General features: G+C 46.3%; 1 protein-coding gene and 1 long non-coding RNA gene across 2 annotated transcripts in view; one reads left to right on the top strand and one right to left on the bottom strand.

Annotated features, from left to right (window-relative positions):
- Positions 1-21,558, bottom strand: part of LOC133500602 (uncharacterized) — a 166,012-nt gene that overhangs the window by 27,755 nt on the left and 116,699 nt on the right. The gene's annotated exons all lie outside the window — the stretch shown is intronic.
- LOC133500599 (transcriptional repressor scratch 1-like) lies at positions 13,085-20,105 on the top strand. Its single transcript, XM_061819498.1, has 2 exons — positions 13,085-13,199; positions 19,378-20,105. The coding sequence occupies exons 1-2, from the start codon at positions 13,085-13,087 to the stop codon at positions 20,103-20,105; spliced, it is 843 nt and encodes a 280-aa protein (XP_061675482.1).

Here is a 21,558-nt window from a genome sequence, read left to right as displayed (position 1 = left end):
AAAATTCAAAAAGGGAAAAACTGAAAAGATTAAATTAAAATTCTTTCTCCACTGGATTTTTGCAGGGAAGACTACAGGATAAATAAAATCCATCCATACATCCATCAATTTTCTTCGCCGCTTAGTCTCACAAGGGTCGCGGGGCGTGCTGGAGCCTATCCCAGCGGACAACACGCGGGAGGCGGGGTACACGCCGAACTGGTTGCCAGCCAATCGCAGGGCACAATGAGACAAACAACCTCACTCACAATCACACCTTGGGGCAATTTAGAGTGTCCAATTAATGTTGCATGTTTTTTGGGATGTGGGAGGAAATCGGAGTATCCGGAGAAAACCCACGCAGGCACTGGAAGAACATGCAAACTCCCTACAGGTGGGTCTGGAATTGAACCTGGGTCCTCAGCACTGTGAGGCCAACACTTCACCAGCTGATCCTCCGAGGTGCCCCGAGATGCTATATATATATATATATAGATATATATATATCTATATATATATATTTTTTAATATAAAAGCTGCACTACTGTAGATCATTTCTGACTATATGTCATGTTTTTGTTTTTTTTTCCCCGTCGCCTTCTAGAAGGGGAAAGTAACGCCGCAGGGGGGGCTGAAGTGCACAAAGTCTTCTCTGCGACTTCAATGTTGTGTACATCGGCGAAAACATAAAAACGCCGGAACTGAAGCAGCTTATCGCTTTATTTGAAAAGCGCATCGGCTGAACATAAAAATATAGATCGGCGCACGTAATGGCTTCACCGGGGGTTTCGTTGTCATGTTTAGAATCTCTTTGTCTTTTGGGGGCTAATAAAGCCGATTGAGCGGCGTCGAGGCAACGCGCAAACGTTTTCATCGCGCGGGTGTGTTGGAATGGTTTGGGTCGGTCCTGATGGAACATCGCGACCGGCGCCGGAGCGTCGCCTCGGGGGTTGCGTACGTTCATACGTGAGAAAAAAAAAAAAAAAAAGAAGAGGGGCGTGCAGAAAACAGATTGCTCGTGCGCGAGATGAAACAAAGAATGAAATCGCATCATCGTGGATTGACTCGGAGATGAGGAAGACGATGGAGAAGAGGAAGAGTGCAATTTCTTTTTCACTTCCTTTTGACCGATTTGTAATCTGTGGACCACGTTACGCTATTTTTGTCAAATAATAATATGAAGGCCACACTGAAAAGAATGTTGTCTGAATTTATAATAGTAATAATGTATTTATTATTGCCCTGCGATTGGCTGGCAACCACTTCAGGGTGTACCGCGCCTCCTGCCCATTGACAGCTGGGATAAGCTCCAGAACTCCCCGTGACCCTCGTGAGGATAAGCGGCAAAGTAAATGGATGGATGGATTTATTATTTGTTGGAAAAGAAAAATCTTAATCTCACTTCTCAAGCAAAGGAGGTAATATGAAAATAAATCTGGACTTTTATTGGTACTATAGTTCATTAAGTTAAAGTCGAAAAATTGTGAGGATGCAATTTTACATTATTTGAACATAAAAAATATTTTGGGGCAAAATACAGGATAAACATTAAGAGTGCACATAAGAAAAAATTACAAAAATGCTCTTAAATTCATTAAATATTAGCAGAATAGTATTAATTTTTTATGATAATTTATTACAGAGACTTGAAATGATAAAATTGTTCATTAAAAATGCTATTTTTTTTTAACAAGGAATAAAAGAAGTGTATCTTCAGATGAGTAATTATTATAAAAGGTCGTAATTAATTCCCCGATACGCAGAACTGCAATTTTACGAGAACTAAGTCAGACTTGTTTTGACGCAATAAAAGGCAACTAAAGGGTAAATCCTTGACAAATAAAGTCATTATTTTATTAAGTAAAGAAATGGAAACTGCGATTATTATAGTTGTAATTATATGAAAACTATGTTGGCCTTTTATGACGGTATAAGAATCCTAAAAAAAAAAAAACAAGACTACAAATTGGGGAAATTGCTGTGGAGTGGATCTAGCTTTTAGTATTTTTTGGCCACTTACTCACCCCAAAAAATAATCATAATTGCAAGTTTGCAATGTCATTTCCAAAGTTAGCATAATGACCTCAAATATGCAATCACCTCCACCATTATCGTTTGTCAAAGATGGAAAATATTGTTGACCAAAACATAATTTCTGTTCATGACAGCCTGGCCTGAAAAATCCTCCCGAGTACAAAAAAAAATATTGGAATGCAAAGTGCGACCATCCATAGGCTCGCGTCTATGAATATGATTCAGACCGGCTAATGGAAGCAAAATAAGGCAAACGGTTCCTGTGTGACGCTCCCACCCCCACCCCCCGTCCCACGACCCCCCTCCCTTCCTCTGACGGGATTCCACTGTGATGTTTAACTGAGTTCCATCTGCCTCAGTTCTGTTCAGGAAGAACAAATAAATGGATCACTCCAGAAGACAAATGAAAATGTCTCCTGGAATGTTTCCACTAGTCTCTTACTTACTCCATCACTCTTTTATCCCTCCCTTCATTTTTCTGCCGCCCACCCCACCTCCGAAATATGTCCCTCTTTATCGCATGTGACACGGCGGGATAGGCCTGTCCGGGCCAGGTAATGATTTTTTTTTTTGGGGGGGGTGCTTATTTCAGCGTCGGCGTGGTGCTGCTTATCAGGCCATTTGTTACCCTGCCAGCTCACCGCTCAGATGTCTGCCTAAATGCAATCTGCCCTGATTCACGCAATTACCCCAAGATGGCGAGAGGAAGAGGAATGGCCCTCTCACTGTGGGTCACCGGGAGTTTACGGAAATACACAAAGACACGACGGTTGCTCCGCCGAATCGGCCGGGCGCTTTCATGAAGGAACGGATATCCGCGGTGCTTACAACATACATAACAGTTAGAGGTTTTTGTCTCCGGGCTATTTAATTCCACTAAGTGGGACGGTCCAGTTTAAGCCCGCGCGGTACAGATGGAATGATGAATGATTATCTTTGAATCACGATGCTAGGTAGGACCGCAGACTCGCGCAACTTTCTGGAGCCAATGCATATCAAATAGGAATGAAATGGTCTCAAACACGCAGCCCGTGGGACATTTGCGGCCCGTGAGATGATATTTTGTGGGCCCCACCTTAATATGAAAGTGTAATGGTGGTGCGGCCCTCGAGTTTTACCGTATTTTCACACGCACCTCAAAGCCTTTAATTTTCTCAAAAGCCAACGGTGAGCCTTATAATCCAGCGCGCCTTATACATGGATCAATATTAAATGCAGAGGGCGGCACGGTGGGCTCAGCTGGTAAACGCGTTGGCCTCACAGTTCTGAGATCCCGGGTTCAATCCCGGACCTGCCCGTGTGGAGTTTGCATGTTCTTCCCATGCCTGCGTGGGTTTCCTCCGGGCACTCCGGTTTCCTCCCACATTCCAAGAACATGCAACATTAATTGGACACTCTAAATTGCCCCGAGGTGTGATTGTGAGTGCGGCTGTTTGTCTCCATGTGCCCTGCGATTGGCTGGCGACCAGTTCGGTGTGTACCCCTCCTGGCCGTTGACAGCTGGGATAAGGCTCCGGCACTCTCTGCGACCCTCATGAGGATAAGCGGCAAAAAAATGGATGGATGGATGCCTGTTGTGAATGGGGTAATTGGACACTCTAAATTGCCCCTCGGTGCGATTGTGAATGCGGCGGTTTGTCTCGATGTGCCCTGCGATTGGCTGGCGACCAGTTCAGGGTGTACCCGGCCTCCTGCCCGTTGACAGCTGGGATAGGCTCCGGCACTCCCAGCGACCCTCGCGGGGATAAGCGGTGAAAAAAATGGATGGAATAAATGCAGAGGGGTTGGGTCAGGAAGAGCATCCGGTGTAAAACTGTGCCAAACAAATATGCTGTGGCGACCCGTAACGGGACAAGCCGAAAGGACTTACTACTACTACTACTACTACTACTGTAGCCTCTATTCTATGCGCCTTATAATCAGGTGCGCCTTATATATGTAAAAAAAAGTCTCAGAATGCGCCTTATAGTGCGGAAAATACAGTATATGGACGGCACTTTTACAGTGTTGCGTGCAGAAATGACGAGCCGACCAATCACGGTGGGGTAGGGGGTTTTCGGGGGTGTGACATCGACCAGGTTTGATACAAGCAGATGTAACCCGGTTAAAAAATTGCTACAGTTAAAAGTTAAAATGAATAGGATAGCAATTAGGTTGTAGGTTTTCTTTATACAAGGTGGTGGAATATTTGTTAAAGTGTGTGCTGAATTGATTTTCTTTTGGAGGGATTTTCATGTGTTTTATTAATTGGTGAAAAGAAATACTTAAGTTTGTCGTTTTATTATTTTAACCAGCGTTTGACAAGGACAGGAAGTGATGTGTGGAGGGGGACGGGAGAGAGAGAGAGAAAGCGGGATGAAATGCGAAGTAAGAGTGCTGGCTTGAAGAAAAGAAAAGTTCAGCGCGGACATTTTGACACATTGATCAACGTGTTCGACAAAGACCGCTCACAGTTCAATTTTGATAGTGTACCGGTTCAGTGGACTACTCAAATCACGCCGTAACGCGGTGGAGTTAGCCCCTAATACAGAGGCTAAGTGGACGCGTGGAACTTTGCTAGGATGCTAGCGACAAGCTAACACCAGCTAGCGAGGCCTGTGTTGGACCACCAGGAAGAAGACGAGGTCGCTAGCGACGATCAACTGCTAGCGCGGCCTGTGTTGGAGGAAAAAGTTTCGGATTGAGGACTTGGATGAGGCTAGACCGTTGGACACAACCCTCGACGTTTGTCACTCATGCCGTTTGAATTTCTTTTGTTTTGCCGGCTGTGTTCATATTTGTATGGGCCCTTAAATTCGCTTAAATTAACTTAGCTTAGCTCATATGTGTAAAAATGTTTAAAAAACGACACAACAAAAGGTTATTTTGTTCATCGTTCAAGAAGTAAACATTGCATTCCGACCATTTTGCACCAAAGTGAACCAAAACTGTTCCATTTGGTGGGAAGGGGAGCTGATGAATCCCCCACTGTAAAGGATTTATCGCAAAGATTCTACGTTTAGATGGTCCGCTCTTAACCGGAGCGGATCCGCTCTAAAAATGACCAATAAATCTCATAATTCATCATCACACGGTGAATAATGCAGCGTGTCCGCCGGGTCAGATAGTGACAGCGATTACGACTACCGCCATGTGGAAAATGAACATATTCATTTGTTTGAAGGCTGCTCAGAGATGGACGGGAGGGCTCGCTTTTCTAAATGTCTGTACGGGCCAAATCGTGCGGAAATTGAGGAAGTTGATCTGGCAACCAGGCACAACCAAGACTGCGTCTACCGAACGCACAAAGTTCAATTTAATGTGTTCTAGAAGGAGTTTATGCTGCACGTACACGGTACGTCCGTATCCAAGAAAAAACAAGCAGTTCCTGCAAATTCGGCTACTTAACTGATTATTTATTTACTTATTGCTAACGCAGTGCAAGTGTTTCCTAAAAACTGCGTGCAATTGGTATGAATGTGTCAAAATGCGAATGTCGTAGCGCGCTGCATCGTGCCGATCGGTGTGTTCAAGTTTTTCATACATTGGCACAAAAGGAAATGTTCATTTCGATGCCGGAGCAGCTGCGCACCCAAATATTTCAGCTCAAGAAGGCTTTTTATGAAATCATCACTTTGCCGTGCTAACGTACGCTACATTCTGGTTCACGGGTACAGCGCGCGTCATCAAAACGGCATAGAAACAGGCCACATTTCTCCCCTAGACCAGCATTTTTTGCGCGTGCCTCCGCGAGTGCGCGCGAGCGCGTGCATCTGTCTTTGTGCGTTATTGTTGCGCCTGACGAGAAGAGCGGCTCAGCAATATTTAGCTTCGCTGCGGAGCCGAGGAAGCTTTAGCCCGCAACGCATCAAGGCCCGCCTCCACGGAAGACGCAGGGAGAACAGAAATATGTATTTGGGTGTGGAGTGATGAAGCGCAATCAGTGCAACAGGGCAACAGATCAAATGGAAGACAACAAAGGCTGAGTGAGAATATAAGTTGAATTCGGAATTCTATGTTGCGCTAAAGAGGGAGCGAAGTCAAAAGGTGAAGCTCTCAATTTACCAGTCGATCTCCATTCCTACCCTCACTTATGGGCATGAGCTGTGGGTCATGACCGAAAGAACAAGGTCCCGGATACGAGCGGCCGAAATTAGTTTCCTCCGCAGGGTGTCCGGGCTCTCCCTTAGAGATTAGGTTGAGAAGCTCGGTCATCAGGGAGGGGCTCAGTGTCGAGCCGCTGCTCCTCCGCATTGAGAGGAGCCAGATCAGGTGGCTGGGGCATCTGATCCGGATGCGACCCAGACGCCTCCCCGGTGAGGCGTTCCGGGCACGTCCCACCGGAAAGAGACCCCGAGGACGACCCCAGGACACGCTGGAGAGACTTTGTCTCCTGGCTGGCCTGGGAACGCCTCGGGATCCCTCTGGAATTGCTGGAAGAAGTGGCTGGGGAAAGGGAAGTCGGGGTATCCCTGCTGAAGTTACTTCCTCCGCGACCCGACCTGGAAAAGCGGTAGAAAATGGATGGATGGATGGATGAATTCCATGAGGATTCTGAGTGTGATCGGCTTTGGTGCTAAGTGAGTGCATTCGGACGTTAGCTGCTAAACACAATGGATTTCGATAGGCCGCGTCCAAGCTACCCTGCAGCAGCTGCTGTGCTGTCGTATGCACCATACGCTGAATACAACCCTCCACCCCCCACCCCCCAACAACCCCAACGTGCACAAACACACACACAACAGACACACCAACGCGCACACCTACGAAGACCAGCTGGGCAGCGGCTTCACGGGCGTCCGTCCGTTACGGGCAAATTCAAAGAGGGCCGAGAACATCCACTTCTTCACTCTAATCGCCAAGAGAAGTCGGCATGAACTATTTATCGTCTGTCTCTCCTCGCTTTACCCGAGATAAATAAAACACAATCTTGAAAATATCAAATGATTTCTCTCCATCTTGTGCTCAAACTGGAATTCAAAGTGTTTCTACTGGCTCGTAGAGTCACATTTATGTAGTTATTCAACTGTATGTTGCGTATAGTGTTTATGCACTTTATGTACAACGCATGTGGGTGTTCGTGCACCCTCGAATGAAGAAATATGTAAGTTATTTTAGTGGGTTGACAGGTGATTTAGAGGCGTGTGTGTGTGTGTGTACGCGAGTTTTCCTTTGTTTAATTGGGCCTCCCTGAGCTAGTCTCCGGGTGATGGACCTCATCTGCTCTTCCTCTGATTAAGGACAACAGATGGACTGGTAACAACACACATACACGCACACATGCACACACCCTGAAAGTGGTTAAATTAAATTTACAAAAAAAAAAAAAATATTGAGTAGTGTTATGCCAGCTTGGTGCGTCAGTGTTTCGCACTGTTCTAAAGTTCGGGGTTCAAGATCTCAGTCCTGGCCTTCGTTTGGGTACTCTGCGTGTTCTCCCTGTCCTTGTCTGGGTTTTCTCTGGGTACTGCGGATTCTTCCCAAATTCCAAAAACAATTTTCAAACAAACATTCTTTTGTGGTCATTGGATGGACTGACGGTTGTATTTTCACAGAATTTCAACAGTCTGTTACTCAGGATTCCTTGTTCAGAAGGTTCCAGCATTTTTTTTCCCCCACATCATGTGACCTCCAAATAACTATCCACCCATCAACGGTCGGGTCGCAGAGGGCAGTAGCTTTAGCTTTAGTTATGAACAGACTTGGTGACAAAGGGCTGCTTTGGTGGTGTCTAACCTACGCCGGAAACTAATCCACCACACTGCCGGAAATGAGGACTAAACTCTGACACCAGTCGTACAGGGACTGAACACCCCTTATCAGCGGGTCCTGTAGAATATACTCCCAAATCACCAACTGCAGGACTCCCCAAGAGACAATCAAATGCCTTCCCTAAATGCTTGGGCAAACTCCAAGGACGCCTGGAGGACCCTGATGAGGGTGTAGAGCTGCTTCACTCTTCCACGGCCAGAACAAAAACTAGACTACTCCTCTTGAATCCGAGATTTCACTTCCTGGTACACCCTCTTCTCCAGCACCCCTGAATCGACCAGAACAGGGAGGATGAGGGGTCCAGGGACTCCCACAAAAGGTGGGACCTCGGAACTGCTGTTTGGTGCATAGGCAAAGATGACAGTCAGGAGCAATGTTGCCTCCAAGCTGCGCAACTGCGCATTTGTGCACTTGTCGCACACTCTCAGCGCAGAGGAAAACAGATCCAGTCCAGTGAATTACAGCCTGACCGGCCACACACGCTACTACCTAGTTTACCTGCCCCCCACACACTTCCATTTTAAAGGGGTACACTCATAATTACAAACACCGGGGTATGTGAATAATACAAGAAAAAGTGCTTAAACTGGAAAAGATTTTCTCTTTTTTTTAATAAAAAAGAAGGTCTGGTCTGAAGCAAAAGTAGAACATACAGGATGAGATGGTGGATAATGTTAAAATTCCACCTCGGCACAGCCTGATCAAGGATGAAAGCACATACAATACAGTGCACACAAACTAATTCTGTATTTTAAATATAGGAGGTAACATAACATTATCTCTAAAACTGTTTGGGAGCATCATTCAGCTTTCAACATGCATTGCGAAAGATATTCTGCAAGCAATAATTCAGTTTTACACCAAGAAAAACAGAATTTTGGGTTAAAAAAATTGAAACAAAGTTGGAAGCGACATTTCAATTTTATAGTTAATAGATGGCTTGTTATGTATTTGTATTGCAATGTATTTTTTCGTTTGTTGACATTTTTAGTGTAAGTTAGCAAAAACACAAAATTGTTCTTCAAAATGTTCTGATGGGAATGTAATCTAAACCTTGTAATGAGCCGTGAAACTTCAATGGATGACGCTGATTGACCACAGTGCGTACGTCTGATGTTGCTCACGGTGGTCAAAGGGGGCGCTCACGGGCTTAGTGAGTTTTCTCAGACACGTCAAAAATGAGAGGGAACATTGGTCAGGACCCGTCTCCGACCCGAAGGAGGACGGACGTTACCCTCTTGGCATAAAAATCCCAGACAACTCAGCTTTTTGGATCATCGGGACACACAAACCCCTCCCCCACGAAAAGCTGACACCCCCAGGACTGACTACAAAGTCCGTTTTCTGTCTCACTTATCCTCCTTAGGGTCAGCAATTACATTTATTTTGACGGAGCTCCATCTTGGTCCTGGCTGGCCAGAACAATATGACGACTGACAATATCATTCACAATAATATTCTATTCCACGTGTCGTAATGCTACATCAAAAATCCCATGTCATATTTGATAAATAAATGTTTCCGTGTATGAAGTGGGACCCGACCGGCCACAGTCACACTACACCTACAGTAATATGCTGCATTTTACATAAATACAAAAATACATATCCTTTTAGCCCCAAAACATAGACAAGAAGAGCTAGAACTAAATCCAAATAATAATTCCCCGTTACCCTTTCAGGCTGTCTTTTCTTTCTCCTTTCATCTGCTCCCTGATGAACCCCAACGCAGTCATTTCAACAAGAATCCTTGACGTGCGCCTTAAAAGTGTCTCTCTCTTCTCTCCCAAAGCAAAAGGGCAAATCTGAAGTCCCCCCCCCCCAAAAAAAAAAAAAATGGGTCACGTTTCATAGTGACACTCGGCGAGGTGAGGGACGGACGATTCGGAACGTTTTAGCTCGAGTCGTGCCCCAACTTTTACATTAGTGCAAATTCTTCATCTTTAAGTGGTTTCCTCGCAGATCAAAGACGAGCGCTGAAATTAATCCCGGCCTGAACAGATGACCGCCGACTTTCTGACGGGTGCCTCGTGAAAGCTACGGCAAAATTCATTTTTATTCTGCTTTCATTAGACCAATATCAACATGATTCTTTTTAAATAGTATGCATGTTTTTATTATTTTGGTGTTATGTCCATCAGACCTTGAAGACAAAGAGGGGCGAGGTCTCCAAAACACACTGATTGTGATGAAATTGAACGATAGTTGGGTCATCAACGATTTCCCTTGCTCGCTTATTGTCGCCCTCGTTACGGAACGCCGACAGACAGGCTAGTCGGTCGTCGTCTTTGCAGAAATGACCCCGGATCATTCTCACGGCTCTCGCGCGCTCCGTTTACGCACAATCACGATAATCACACAGGGCGCAGGTGTGATTGCTTGGATTCACCTGGAAAAAAATTGGGAAAGACGCAATATATTCATCCACTCATTTTCTAGGCCGCTTATCCTCACAAGGGTCACAGGGAGTGCTGGAGCCTATCCCGTGTGTCAACGGGTAGAAAGCGGGGTACACCCTGAACTGGTCGCCAGCCAATCGCAGGCCACACGGAGACAAACAGCCGCACTCACAATCACACCTACGGGCAATTTAGAGTCACCAATTAATCACGCAATACAGCAGATGATAAAATGTAAACATTTAATTGGGTGTTTGGGTATCTTTAAAATGCTCGTGTAGTTTCTTCCAATGTTAATGATTAAATCAATCACTTGTAAAGGTGTCTGGTGTGTTACGTGACAGAAGAGTCTCTGTGAGGATGAAGGGCCAAGTTTACAAAACAGTGGTGAGGCCGGCCATGATGTACGGATTAGAGACGGTGGCACTGAAGAAAACAACAGGAAGCGGAACTGGAGGTGGCAGAAATGAAGATGTTTGAGGTTCTCGCTCAGAGTGAGCAGGTTGGATAGGATTAGAAATGAGCTCATTGCAGGGACAGCCAAAGTTGGATGTTTTGGAGACAAGATTCGAGAGAACAGACTTCGATGGTTTAGACATGTCCCGAGGCGAGAGAGTGAGTATGTTGGTAAAAGGGGGGGGGGGGTGAAGATAGAGCTGCCAGGCAAAAGAGCGGAAGAAAGGAAGACCAAAGAAAAGGTTGATGGATGTTGTGAGGGAAGACATGAGGGCAGTTAGGGTTAGAGAGGAAGATGCACAAGATAAGCTTGGATGGAAAAAGATGACATGCTGTGGCAACCCCTAATGGGACAAGCCGAAAGGAAAAAAAGAAGACTTGTTCAACAATGGATGTAATCATTGTGACATACGTAGGAAGGCAATGCTCTTTACACGATGGCCACATATAAAAGTAAATATGTGCCACTGGGATAAAGTGATCATATTTTCAATAGTTGTATTTCTGTGTAACTTTTCAATGTTAACAATTCTACTGGCTACAATTCATCCATTCATTTTCTTTGCCGCTTATCCTCACGGGGGTTACGGGAAGTGGTGGAGCCTATTCCAGCTGTCAACGGGCAGGAGGCGGGGTACACGCTGAACTGGTTGCCAGCCAATCGCAGGGCACACAGAGACAAACAGCCGCATTCACAATCGCACCTATGGGCAATTTAGAGTGTCCAATTAATGTTGCATGTTTTTGGGATGTGGGAGGAAACCGGAGTGCCCGGAGAAAACCCACGCAGGCACGGGGAGAACACGCAAACTCCAAACAGGTTGGTCCGGGATCAAACCCGGGACTTCAGAACTGTGAGGCCAACGCTTTATCAGCTGATCCACCGTGCCGCCTGGCTACAATTCTTTTTCTTCTTCTTTTCCTTTCGGCTTGTCTCGTTAGGGGTCGCCACAGCGTGTCATCTTTTTCCATCTGAGCCTGGCTACAATTCGCTGTCTGAAATTCAACCTCTGTGCCACCAGGCAGGGTTACTTCAGGTCAGAACCAAACAGCCATCCAATCCAGTTACGCTTTCTTCGTATGTGACGTCACGTGACCAAGAAAGCGTAACTGCGATTGGCTGGCCGTTCGGTTCTGACCTGAAGTAACCCTGCCTGGTGGCACAGACGGTGAATTTCAGGCAGCGAATTGTAGCAACTATTGAAAATGTGATCACTTTACATTTCAAATTCAAATCCTGGTGGCACATATTTCCTTCCATAGCCACTCTGCAAAAGGGCAAGATCGTACAAAGTGAATTTGTTTTTTTAATGATAACCTCTTATTGTTTATTTTACTTTGCCCCCCCCCCCGAAATTTTTAGCAAGACATAATACGTGAGCTGATTTTCAGAATCTTATCAAGCCAATTCACACGAATTCCATTGGCCGACGTTTTCGCTCAAAACAAGACGTTTTTGCTCCTAAAATAAAAGACAGCAGTTGCGACAGAAAGATGTCATAAAAACACAAAAATATCAAATTGAATGCACTTTTGGCAGACCTTGACAAACGTGCATCAATTTCTGATTGTGACTGGGGAATATAACGGTGATAATCCACAAATATTGTGTTTTTTTCCCCGACGCTTCAAAATATACCGCTTTGTCTTAAACAAATAAAATGAAGAGAGTGATGAAAAAAGATAGAAAAATACAAAATGAAGTGTGTGTGTGTGTGGGTGGGGGGGTTTAACAGCTTCAATAAATCATCCGGGCCAGTCACCGCTCCCTGGAGAGGAGGGATGAATTAAATTAAGCACTCCTTGGACTCCCTCTCTCTCTCTCTCTCTCTCCCCCCATCTCTTCATTATGTACCCCTCTCACTCTCTCGCCCTCTCTCTCTCTCTCTCTCTCGCTCTCTCTCTCCTTTATAAATGCAGTCAGCTGATCGTCGGACGACACACGCACGGAGCAGCTCGCCGCACAAAGCGGAGAGGAGAGAAGAGGGAGGGAAGCGGCAGGGAGACGAGAGACGGTGCGAGGACCCGGTCGGACTGAGCCATGAGCCGAAGAGCCGCCGGGCGGACTTGAGGACTACTCCCGCCGGGGACCGGGACGCGCGGCTTTGCCTCCGAATTCCATTCCCTCCATCCCTCTTTCTCCTCTCCTCTTCTCTGAACGCCGAGCAGCCATTTGTTTTCCGCCGCACGTGAGGCGCTGCCCAGCAAACTGCGCGAGGGGAGCTGTCCGGTGCTGAACTTGCTGCTCTCCCTGAGGAGGAAGAGGAGGAGGAAGAGGAGGAGGAGGAGGAAGAGGAGCAGGAGCGGGAGGAGGAGCCAGTGGTGGAATTTCTATCAACAATATCTTCCCAAAATTTGAAACACCGCAACTATTTGACGAGCTCGCTCCAGGGTGGTGCGCGCGCGTGTGCGTGTGTGTGTGGACTCGTGTGTGCGTGTGTGTGTGTGTGTGTGTGTCGCACCACCATGCCGAGGTCTTTCCTGGTGAAAAAGGTGAAACTGGATGATTTCTCCACCGGGGATGATTTGGAGAACGCCTACCGGCCCAGGACGGAGCTCAGCCTGCGGCTGCATGACAAAGGTAGGGTCGCCACGGGCCGCAAAAAGTCGCGGTTGTTGGTTCCTCGGCGGGTGAGGGAACACATCACGTTACACGCGTGACCGCAATCGGCTCGACTGCCTTGCTCGTGGGCCGGACGGGGAGCGCTTCACCGCGTAGCTACGGCGCAGCGCCAAACTGAGTAGAGCACCCTCCCGGTGGAGTTATTTTAAAAGTGGATGCTAGCGAGAAAGTCCCATGAAGTCAACCCTTCCCATGATTCATTGATTTTCAACAGGCCGCCTCCGAAACGGACTAAATGTGGTTTGAGGAGATCAACAGCAGAAAGGTGCTCACTTATCGCAACAAACATTTCAATTTTGCACTTCATGCCTCATTTAAATAAGAATAATAGTCATTCCTTTTGTTTACAGGCACCTCTGAAGGTCACAATACAAACAGTTGAGAGGAAAACACATCCAAAATAATATTAAAATTGGATTAAAGTCCAAGTTCATTAATAATAGATTCGCAACAGGCTTGTGGCAGTGATCTTCATTACCTGCGTGTTTATAAAGTAGTAAACACTCGGCGTACAGTAGAAGCTGCATAAAGTCACACGCCCCTGAGCTTGCGCAATTCCGTATTTGGAGACTGTTTTCGGGGACAAACGTGCGCCCAAATTTGTTCGTGCATGATCTCACGCGAGACCTCCGCCAGACTTCGGCGCGGCCAGCGTCAAAGAATTCGAACTGCTCATTCTGGGTTAAAGAAGAAGAATGGAAGAATTGAAAAAGAGGAAGAGACAGAGTTGCCAAGCACAAAAGTTAACGGAGATTGTTTGGTTTGCAAGAGCAGTATCTAGCCATCCATTTTCTTTGCCGCTTATCCTCACGAGGGTCACGGGGAGTGCTGGAGCCTATCCCAGCTGTCAACAGGGAGGAGGGCGGGGTACATCCTGAACTAGTTTTCAGCCAATCGCAGGGCACATAGAGACAAACAGCCGCGCTCACCATCACACCTAGGGGCAATTTAGAGTGTCCAATTATTGTTGCATGTTTTTTGGGGGATGTGGGAAGAAACCGGAGTGCCCGGAGGAAACCCACGCAGGCGTGTTGAGAACGTGCAAACTCCACACAGGCGGGTCCGGGATCAAACCCGGCACCTCAGAACTGTGAGGCCAACGCTTTACCAGCTGAGCCACCGTGCCTGCAAGAGTAGTAAGAAGTAAAATTTATGACACCCATAAAAAAGATTTTTTTTTATGCTTCTTTGGCTGTTAATATCATGGAAAAAAACAATGGACATATTTTCAGTAGAGTTAAAAAAAGTTTTAGGATTTTTTTTTTTTTTAGGTTTGACCCATGAACTTGTTTTTCTCCTGTGTGAGAAAATGTCTCAAATTCTAACTTGAAATTCATTGTGTGGTTAATTTCTTCGCACTAAAGGGGGAGTTTGCGATTGAAAACATTTTTTTTGAGTCATATCTGTTAAAAGAGTAGTACATTACATGATTATTATTATTATTACATATTAATACATTATGATGTCTGATTTGTGGGAGAAACAAAACAGCCATGTGTGCATCTCATTGGATATACAAGAAACCACTGTCCCTGAGGAAAAACAACCAATCAGATACTGAAGGCGTGACTGTCGATCATTTTTTTTGCACACTTGGGCGCACGCTCATGGTGGACACACCCCTTTAACTTCCTGCCAAGCGTTCACGGGTTTGAATAATTGATAACACTCGCATAAGTTCCGTGATAGCGCAGACTGACGGTGTGACTCAACAAGTTTGATTTGTGCCCGATGACCACGTTTGGAGGCAGCTGCCGGTACGCCTGAGCCCGCCCCATTCTTGTTGCGTCCCCCCTCCCGGCAGCAGCGTGACTCATTGTTGCGTGCCGCGAAGTTCAACGCACCCCCCGACGTCGACGTCTGCCTGCCCCCGCCCGGGCGCCACTGACACCTTCTTGCATCAGCGTTTGCTTCCCGCGCGAAGATATATATATAAAAAAAAAAAAAAAAGAAATCTATCAGTGGCGTATTCATCATGTGGAGGCTAACAAGCCTTGTGGGGCTTCACACGCGACCCGCAGTCCCCCCGCTACCTTTTTCTAGTTCTTCCCCCTCCCCCCCTACGCCTCCGAGCTTCACGTGGTGGTAACGTTGACTGCAGTGCAGGATTTCGCCTGCGCCTTAGCAGCAACTTTCTGCTCGGATGAAGCACACTTGGGAATAATTAAGATCTCCCTCGTGTTGCTTTGTGCGTAACGGGACTGCACGGATGGCGGGGTGGGAGGGGCGTATGGAAGTGGGATGGGGGGGGGGGTCACGTCGAGCTGAATAACAGCAACGCAAAACCCAGACCACTTCATGTGGAGTACAATCACTAAAATCAAAACAAACACGTTTCCAGAGTGCTTCCAGATGAGGAAGAACAGGAGTCCATCTTAATCAGCCATCCATCCATTTTCTTAGCCGCTTATTCTCACAAGGGTCGCGGGGAGTGGTGGAGCCTCTCCCGGCTGTCAACGGGTAGGAGGCGGGTGTCAGGAACCTCCGTTGCGGGGATGGACCTAAATGCAGGACTCCAAGACGAGGACATGATGTTAGGGGTAGTTTTATTCAAGCTGAGGTGGCACAGAAACACTGTGACGAGGATAGCTCAGCACTATTTTCAGTGGTGGAGATTCCTACTGTCAGTGAACTCACAAACTCAGGGCACAACGCACAACGAACTGGCAAATGAGCAGTGGCCACGCCCCCTCTTGGCCGTGGTCCAGCCTGACTCATGACAGCGGGGTACACCCTGAACTGGTTGCCAGCCAATCGCAGGGCACATAGAGACCAACAGCCGGACTCACAATCACACCTAGGGGCAATTTAGTGTGTCTAATTAATATTGGATGATTTTGGGATGTGGGAGGAAACTGGAGCGCCCGGAGAAAACCCACGCAGGCACGGGGAGGACATGCTAAACTCCACACAGGCGGGTCCGGGATCGAACCCAGGACCTCAGAACTGTGAGGCTAACGTTTTACCAGCTGAACCACCGTGCCACCCTTCCTAAAGAGAAAACTGCAAAAGATTTTTGGCCATAACAAAGCTTTTTATAGCTTTTGGTATTTAATAAGATCTGATATGGAGGCTGATGCTGTTTTTGGAATTTGGCAGGATAAAATTCAGACAACCGATAAATAGGTCAATTAATAAAAAAAAACGAATCATGTCACGACGAAATTAACTTATTTTTACTCCCTTAACGTTTACATCGCTAAAAATATGAATTACAAGCAGCGCATTAGACAGCTTTACAGTACTTTGCCCTTTAGCATTTGTTTAACTTTACAACCGAGAGAAATCGACCCATCTTCTTCATATTTTACAGCAGTTATTCTGGCATCATAAAAAAGTTAATAGATGCACATGTTAGAGAGAATTATGCTGTTTTTCAAGTGTGAGGGCCGCTTGTCATATTATATCGTATCGTAATACTGTTCATTAAGTCACCCGGCAGTCGAGGTCACTCGAAAGTTCTCATCTTGGATTGGATCTCATCGAGTTGCCCGAGTGGTCGCAATGTCGCCCCCCCCACGTATATTTGCACGCCGACGCTGTCAACCAACCCGGCTGATTGTACTTTGAAACGCGCACGGCGCGGAACTGACGACCTTCAAGCGCGACAAGACGATCCGTGACTTTAAAAAGACATTACTTGAAAGAGCCAGAGGAGGTATGTTCAGGCGTTAAATTATCTATGGATACAGTTGGGAGAGGGAGGGGGGGAGGCCGAGGGGGGGCGCTGTCATACTTGACTTCCTGGAGGATCCATATAGAATATTACTTTGCTGTTGTACAGGTTGGCTAGCATTATTGTCAAATAGCAAACATCAACAATTGGACGATTTAATATAATGCAGACGCTCATTATATTCCAAGTACACAAAACCAGGAACGAAATCTGTTAAGCTGATTACATAAAACGAAAACATGTAATTTCGTTATATCTGATAGCGTGCATATACGCTACAAGTTGGATGGCTGAATTGTTGTTGCACGCTAAATTACGAGAGCGGCACGGTGCACAAGTGGTTAGCGCCTCTGTCTCGTACTTTGATTCCGGCCTTTCTATGTGTGGCGTCAACATTGCTGTGCTTGCGGCGTTTTCGCTCGCCACTGGGAATCCCTCCCACGCCCCCAAATCATAAATGTTCCGCTGTTACGGGGTCTCCACAGGTATGATTATGAGTCTGATTGGTTTGAGTCAACTGTAAATATTTCAAACGTGTACAGCTTGAGTGCCGACGTCGGGCGGATTGTTGACAGTAACTAAAACGACTATGCAGTGCATTTAATGTTTGGAATGTTTTAGAATTTTGTTTCTCACCATGCGCATTATGCGTTATTCCCAAATAAAATGGCTGCCAGACTAGAAAGGTTCGTTGCAGCTCACAAATCTCCTGCGCACGCTCCTCTCGCCATTAAAAAAAAAAAAAAACAAAACGTATGCACAAAGTGGACAGCGTAATTCCTTGTTTACAGGCTCCAGATTTGGAAAGAATCATATCAATTAGACGCTGATTGTCTGTTCAAAACCATACAGTCGATGTTGAAGGTTGACGATGCAAGGTTTATGACGACCAGCGTCGCTTTAGCACTGAGCAGTATCGTCTCGGTCGTTTTTGCCTTGCTTCTCCACGCCAATAAAGAACGTGGGACAACCGTGCTGCATCGGACGAGACATGCTAACAAACATCGGATGTGGACATCGGTTGTTATCCAAAGGAAACATTGGGCGGCAGGAACACGGAGTGCTGCAACAAAGTGGAGCCTACCGAGTATAACAATTCATAATTCCAAGCCTATTTTAAAGGTTAATTTATAATTGAGGTCTACAGAATTGTTTCACAAATTTTACTGCTCCAAATTCACGGCACACCACTAAAATTTAAAATGTCCCAAAATGTCTCAAGATTTGATTAATAATCACCTTTTTTAATTACTCACTCAGAATGAAATGTAGGCCTGGTTAGTTGAACACAAAGCAATTATTCTGTTGTGTTACCGTCATTCCCGGCCTACAGAGCGCACCTGGTTATAAGCCTTGCCCAGTACATTTGTAAAGGAAATACCATTTGGTACATACATACGCCGCAGGTGTGTAAAAGCCACAAGTCCCCACATTGAAACACGAAATATGTACAAAGAAAGACGGTAGACAGAGAGTTCAAAGCTAGCGACACCGTACTAATGCTGGTGCCACACTAATCCTAACACTAGCGCCGCGCTAACAGGGCCGGTTAAAAAAAACATACCGGTAAAAATCACTGCGACACGGCAGTATCACGCTAGCGCAGCGTTAACAAGGCCAGACCGGTAAAAGTCACTTCCTCGGCACATATATTCCACCGGTTTTTACTCTTACCTTTTCCGCTCGAGTGCCCCCGTGTGGCTCTTACAAGAAATGCACAAATTAGCTGCATCACCGCATAAACTGAAGGGTTGAAAGCGTGTGAAAAAAGGCCTCAAATTACAATAATAACAAGAGGAGGATACACGCGTAAATAGTACCTTGTGAAATTGGATCGTTTTAATCCTGATTATCAATCGCTGGTGTGTTTACTCGACATTGCGTTTTATTGGCTCGGCCCGCTCGGAAACTTGTGCAACTGGAAAAGTACAAGTCCAAAGTAAAGCCAGGGGCTAAAACATGAAAAATTCTCATTTTCACAGTGGTTTGTCTCTTCACTTTTCTGTAAAGCAATGTTTTCATCATTTCAAAAAGTCCAAATCATCACAAAGTCGACTAGCAGGGCTGTCTGTCATCAGAAAAAAGAAAAAAGACACAACAGAGTTCAAAAGTAGGGCTGCATAATATTGGACAAAAATGACGCCCAATGTCATTTTCTTTGTGATGAATATTGCAATTTTAAAAAAATAGGGTCTAGCGTGAAAACCAGCTCACATTTCCTTTTTCCCTTTCTCAAAAAGTTATGCTCAAAGGAGCACAAAAGCAGTTGAGTCATTAGTACAAAGTCGACCTGTATTCAAATGAACTGTAGTTTGTGCAATAGTCCAGGCAGAAATGAAGTGAAAATATAAGATGAATAACCAGATATACTGTACAGTTGTGAGCACATTCCTCACACTATTCATTTTGAATGCAGGACCCCGCGATGTGACGACCGTTTGTTTTGTTTCCGCCTCGCAGCCGGCTACATCAGCGACTACATCAGCCCGTCGGCGTACGATGGCGAGAGCGACGGCGGGATCAAGGTGCCGTCCCCGGACCCGCTCTACGACGGCATTCACAGCGACTACGGCGCCCCGGACTCGGAGTCCCCCGACAGCCCGGGCTCCGAGCTCACCGACGGCTACATCAACGGCGACGCGGCGGTCAGCGACGGCTACTCGGTGGACGCCTTTTACATCACGGACGGCCGCTCGAGGCGGAAAGCCATGGGGAGCCCGCGCAGCATCCAGAGGCACACGTGCAACGAGTGCGGCAAGACCTACGCCACCTCGTCCAACCTGAGCCGGCACAAACAGACGCACCGCTCGCTGGACAGCAAGCTGGCCAAAAAATGTCCCACCTGCGGCAAAGTGTACGTGTCCATGCCCGCCATGGCCATGCACCTGCTCACGCACGACCTCAAGCACAAGTGCGACGTGTGCGGCAAAGCCTTCAGCCGGCCGTGGCTCTTGCAGGGCCACATGCGCTCGCACACGGGCGAGAAACCCTTCGGGTGCGCCCACTGCGGCAAGGCCTTCGCAGACCGCTCCAACCTGCGCGCTCACATGCAGACGCACTCGGCCTTCAAGCACTTCAAGTGCAAACGCTGCAACAAGACCTTCGCGCTCAAGAGTTACCTGAACAAGCACTACGAGTCGGCCTGCTTCAAAGGCCCCTTTTCTCCTCTCGGACCCCTGGATGCATGACCCCCCCCCCCCCCTTTTCCCCCCTCCTGCCAAAATCCTCTTGCAAAAAAAACAAAAACAAAATACAAACAAACTGCAAACCTAAATCGCCATTATTCTTACAAACGATCTATTTTTTTGTTCTGACCTGGCTTTCGCTTCCATGCTCACATTCTGCACCTCACATCACCCCCCCAACCCCCACCCCCCCTGCAGCCAATGACGAGAGCACAATTTCTCCACCCTGGAGATGAAAGGACTGAAACCGTTTCACGCATGCGCTTCCCGACAAAGACAAAACTGTTCACTCCTTCTTCCGGTTCTGGATCGAGACAATGGCGACACAGACATGGCCTCCGTCTGGCACGAAGACGCGGTACAGACTTTTACGGGGATGACGGCAAGCCGACGGGGTTCCTCTCGGCACGGCGACGTACAAAAAGAGTTTTTTCCCTTTGCATTTGGAGGAATAACAGTAAGAATTATAGTAATAACAATGATAATAATAATACTAATAATATTGTTCTTCTACACCAAGTGACCATATTCTCTCCACTATTAAGCTAGAAAAATATTTATTTATTTATTTGCTTATTTATGTATTTATTTATTTATTTTCATTTACTCAGTTGCACTTGATTTTTAAAAAAAATTATTTCTTTTTTTCTACCACTGCAGGCCAAAGCATTTGCCACATTTTGGTGATATTTCTTTTATTATTATTATTATTTTTCGCTTATTTGCATGCAAAAAAAAACAAAAACAAATCTATGCCAACGTCAAACAAAGTTTTAGATTTTTTTTTCTTTTTTTTGTCGCCAAAATTCTATAGATGAGGGCAATATTTTTCTCTTAGAGCCTCCGTAGTACTTTTTTCAAAGCAATAATCACATTAATGCATGGTATTTTATGAGGATCTTACGAAGTATTACCTACTACTGTATAGCAGTTTTAAAAATCAGGTATGTTTTACTTCACCTATAGTCATAAACAGAAAAAGAAAAACATATTGCAGACATCAGGGAACATGCCAATGTAGTGTTAGCGGAACAACAAAAAAAAACAAAACAAAACACACAAAAAAAAAAAGAAACAAAATCTTTCCTCTCTTGTTATATGCACTGCCTGCCTCTTAGTGAGTAGAACTAATGTAGGATTCGGGGGGAAAGGAGCTGGGATCAGCGGCTTGCCGGCTTTGACGCCCGTCGCCACCGCAGTCCCGGGCCAACAAACGTGCACGACGCCCCCTCTCGAAAAACACGGGAGGCGAGGTCCAAAAGGCCGGCGGTGACGTGCGGGTGCGACCGCCGGAAGCGGAGGCCGACGCATGCTAACGCTGAAGTTGCGCTGCGGTCGACTTGAAATGCAATGCATTATTCAGACGCACGTAAAGCGTGCATTCTTAGACCGCCGGGGGAGGGGGGTGGGGGGGGGGTGCACTTAGGGCTGGATGGCCTGGCACCGTCACGCTTAG

Source organism: Syngnathoides biaculeatus, chromosome 5 (assembly GCF_019802595.1).
Source record: "Syngnathoides biaculeatus isolate LvHL_M chromosome 5, ASM1980259v1, whole genome shotgun sequence".
NCBI classification, from domain to species: domain Eukaryota; kingdom Metazoa; phylum Chordata; class Actinopteri; order Syngnathiformes; family Syngnathidae; genus Syngnathoides; species Syngnathoides biaculeatus.
Note: the sequence above shows the minus strand (reverse complement) of the source record. Positions and strands in the feature narration are given on the sequence as shown.

Bases quoted from the DNA above. Each gene is read 5' to 3' on its own strand.
- LOC133500599 (XM_061819498.1), top strand. From the start codon at position 13,085: ATGCCGAGGTCTTTCCTGGTGAAAAAGGTGAAACTGGATGATTTCTCC. The intron at 13,200-19,377 runs GTAGGGTCGCCA...TCCGCCTCGCAG, and splicing joins CCTGCGGCTGCATGACAAAG to CCGGCTACATCAGCGACTAC.